The 3,761-nt window shown below is 28.7% G+C and overlaps 1 protein-coding gene across 1 annotated transcript; it reads left to right on the forward strand.

The window, feature by feature from the left end:
• Positions 1–265: 265 nt before the first annotated feature.
• Positions 266–1,191, forward strand: LOC120068880 (ethylene-responsive transcription factor WIN1-like). Its single transcript, XM_039020532.1, has 3 exons — positions 266–361; positions 459–607; positions 836–1,191. The coding sequence occupies exons 1-3, from the start codon at positions 279–281 to the stop codon at positions 1,168–1,170; spliced, it is 567 nt and encodes a 188-aa protein (XP_038876460.1). The 5' UTR covers positions 266–278; the 3' UTR covers positions 1,171–1,191.
• Positions 1,192–3,761: the final 2,570 nt, after the last annotated feature.

Raw genomic sequence — 3,761 nt, forward strand, 5'->3', positions numbered from 1 at the left:
TGTGATTGTTACTTTTTAACTAAACCATCTAACTATGGAGAAGAAAAGTTAACTATAAGTCTATAACTAATAGTAGAGACAATTTATAAAATTTACTGGAACTACAAAAACTAAATATAGACATTTAAATGTATCAGTAAAAGGAAAAAATATCAGTAAAGATTTACTATGTATTGCAAAACAAGAGTAAACCCAAAAAATTGTGTATATATAGTATATTGTAGTAGTATATATAATATATACAATGATGAATGGGTTGAATATAGTTTTGAAACAATATGGGGAAACAACAAAACAAGTTTAGAGGAGTGAGGCAACGGCGGTGGGGCTCATGGGTCTCTGAAATTCGTCATCCTCTTCTGTATTTTTCCTTCGCCCTATACTTCTCTCTTTCTTCTCCTTTTCTAACATATTTTCTAAACCCTAAAACCAAAATGTTTATTTTTCTTCTTTTGTAGGAAGAGAAGAGTTTGGTTGGGAACGTTTGAAACGGCTGAGGACGCAGCTCGAGCCTACGATGAGGCCGCCATTCTCATGAGCGGTCGAACTGCAAAAACCAACTTTCCTGTGTCCACCGCCATGGTCAGAACTGAAGCTCGAAATATTCGTAAGTATAAGAAAATGTTTATAAATATAATGATGTTCGAGGTCTAACAGAGAAAATAACTTAAAATTTTTATTATATTACAAGTTTACTCTTTCAACTATCAACCACACAAAATAATAAGTCTTTTGATAAATTTTTTTAATCATTAAATAAATGTAAATTTGAACTTTATGTCTAATGAAATCCTAAACTTTCCATTTTTTATTATTCTCTCCTTCTCGTTTTTAGCTCCATTTTCGCCGTTGTCGACAATTCTCAACACTAAACTTCGCAAGTGTTGGAAATCTCTTCCTCCTTCTCTAACTTGCCTTCGTCTCGACACCGAGAGTTGTCGCATTGGTGTTTGGCAGAGACATGTGGGACATTGCCGAGTGGTCGACTCGAGCTGGGTGATGATGGTGGAGCTTGAGAAGAAGAACAATGACGGATTCCGAGTAACGGATGAGTCATCGGAAAATGGTGTGGAAGATCGGGTGAGACTAATTTCAGATGGGACAGAAAGTTTAGATGAGGAAGAAAGAGCTGCTTTGCAAATGATTGAAGAACTTTTGAATAAGATATGAATCATACAGATTTTTCAAGAATTTCTAAATCTAAACCTAAATTATTACACATCTGCTTTGTGTTGTTCTGAATTATCGATCATTTCCATGGTATATATCATGAATATTGAATAAACATAATGTATGCATGAAGTTATTTATTATTATTTCATAAAACACATAACATGGGGTATTACAATTTTCGTATTACGTATTTCAAGTAATGAATTAAAAAACCATAGTCGAACAAAAAGATATAAGTTCGAATTTTCAATCTCAAATATTATATTAAACATAAACTCAAAACTATACATAGTTGTCAATCGGTTAAGTTTTATAAAGTACCAAATGAAAAAGACAATTGGTTATGAATTAGTTGAGTCAATTTTAATTATGTCAATTTGATATGAGGAATATTTTAGTACAATAAGAGTGAGAGGTTTGAACCACAAACCTGCCATTAACACATATTATATAACCCGTTGAACTATGCTTTATTGATTTCAGAAATTTCAGTATAATAGAAGTGAGAGATTTGAACCACAGACCTATCATTAACACACATTATATAACCAGTTGAGTTATGCTTTATTGATTTCATAATGTTCAGTATAATAGGAGCGAGAGATTTGAACTACAAACATGTCATTAACACATATTATATTATATTACGAATTGAACAATCATTTCTTGATTTAAGAATTTTCAGTTTTTTGAGTGTTATAAATTAGGTTTTTTTCCCCTTATATTGATGCATTATTTGTCATAAAACAAACAAACAAATTAAAATTTTATGGGTTGAGATATACTTTTATAGCATTTCTTTTAATACATTGAAGTATAATTTTTCTAATACGACAATTAGAGGAGTAAGGATCGAACCATATTGATATCTAGAATGGTTATTAATGCATGCCTTATGACTTTGCTAACTGAGCTATCCTCAGCTCAACAAATATAACTGGCTTTGCAAGCCCATTTTTGGTCAATTATTTATTAATTTTACTTTAAATTTAGGACTATTTTTAAATATAGAAAAATAAACTAAAATTTTTATAAGATATAGCAAAATTTTAAAACTATCAATGATAGATGTTAATAGACGCTGATAGACATCGATAGAAGCCTATCAATGTCTATCAGCGTCTATCATTGATAGTTCTAAAATTTTGTTATATTTTGTAAATATTTTCAACAATTTTATCATTTGAAATAATTTTCCTTAAATTTACAATCCTATCTAACACTGAAATGTTTATTTTGTGTGAAAAAAAAATTTAAATTAAAACATAGTGGTTTAGTGTATTTGAAACTCATTATATTTTAATTTTTATCTTTTCAAAGGTTTAAATTTAGTTATGTAATCAATAAATTTTAAAATTAATCCTTATTATTATTAGTCTTTTATAAGTAAATATTTTTGAAAATTTTCTATTTATAAATAATAATATTATTATTTTCAAGAAACGAGTATAATATATATTCAAAGTTTTTATAAAGGAAAGACTAATTGAGAGTTTTTCTTTTATTAAGAAAAGTTCAACTATAAAAATCACAGTAGGGATTAATGTAAGATTATTTATTGAAAGTATAAAGTCTAAAATATTAAATATTTAAATATTTAAATTTAAATATTTAGAATTATAAAGTCTAAAATAAAAGTTTCAAAAGACAAGGGGAAAAATGATAGTTTTACCAAATATTTTACTTAAAAAACCAAAAACTTATATATACTTAAAAATGGGGAAAAAAGTATATATGAGTTTCACACCTTATATCTATATGCATAAAAACTCAATGCATTGTGAAAAGTAGCTTATACATTTAGCTGAAAAAAATGTATCACAAAATCTAAAATTCAATTTCCATTAATATTTAGGAACTTCCAATCAATGCTACAAATTTCATGATGACATTCAAGATATTCTTGTTTGAGTTTTGTAGAAAAATAAAAGTCATGTGCTAAAGAATATGTGAGAAGTAGCAATGAAAATTAGAACAGTGATGATTTTGTACAAGGGTGAGCTTAACTAATATTTTCTTTGTTCATTTATTATGAAGTAAAGATGTGGTGAGAAAAGATACCATTTTTTTTTGTTTAAAATAGTTTTCATTTTTGTTTAAATACTAACATTACTTTAGTTCCTTTATTTTTCGCTAAATTTTGAGATTTGTACTTTTAAAATGTTTGTTTTAGTTTCTTATACTAGTTAAAGTGTGAAGTTGAAGGAGATGGCAGACTCACGTGGGAAGTCAAAGCGCTCGTTGTCGTTTGAAGAGGTATACGAAGGGACGGTAGACGATAACGTCAACGAGGTAGACGATAATACCAAGAGGTAGACAATAGCATTAAAGAGGTAGACGATAATATCAAAAGGTAGACGTTAGTATTAAAGAGGTAGACGATAACGTCAACGAGGTAGACAATAACGTTAAAAGGTAGACGATAATGGCGTGCCAACCTTTCCTTTCTATTTTTCTTGTTTTTGAACTATACATAGTTGTTGTATTTATACAAAATGGAATCCCTAATTTTGGAATGCAAGAATAATTCAACAACAGAAATGGTTATACACTTGTTGTGACCTGATTGGTCCTTGTTGTATCCAACC

This window comes from Benincasa hispida, chromosome 1 (assembly GCF_009727055.1).
Source record: "Benincasa hispida cultivar B227 chromosome 1, ASM972705v1, whole genome shotgun sequence".
Lineage (NCBI taxonomy): Eukaryota > Viridiplantae > Streptophyta > Magnoliopsida > Cucurbitales > Cucurbitaceae > Benincasa > Benincasa hispida.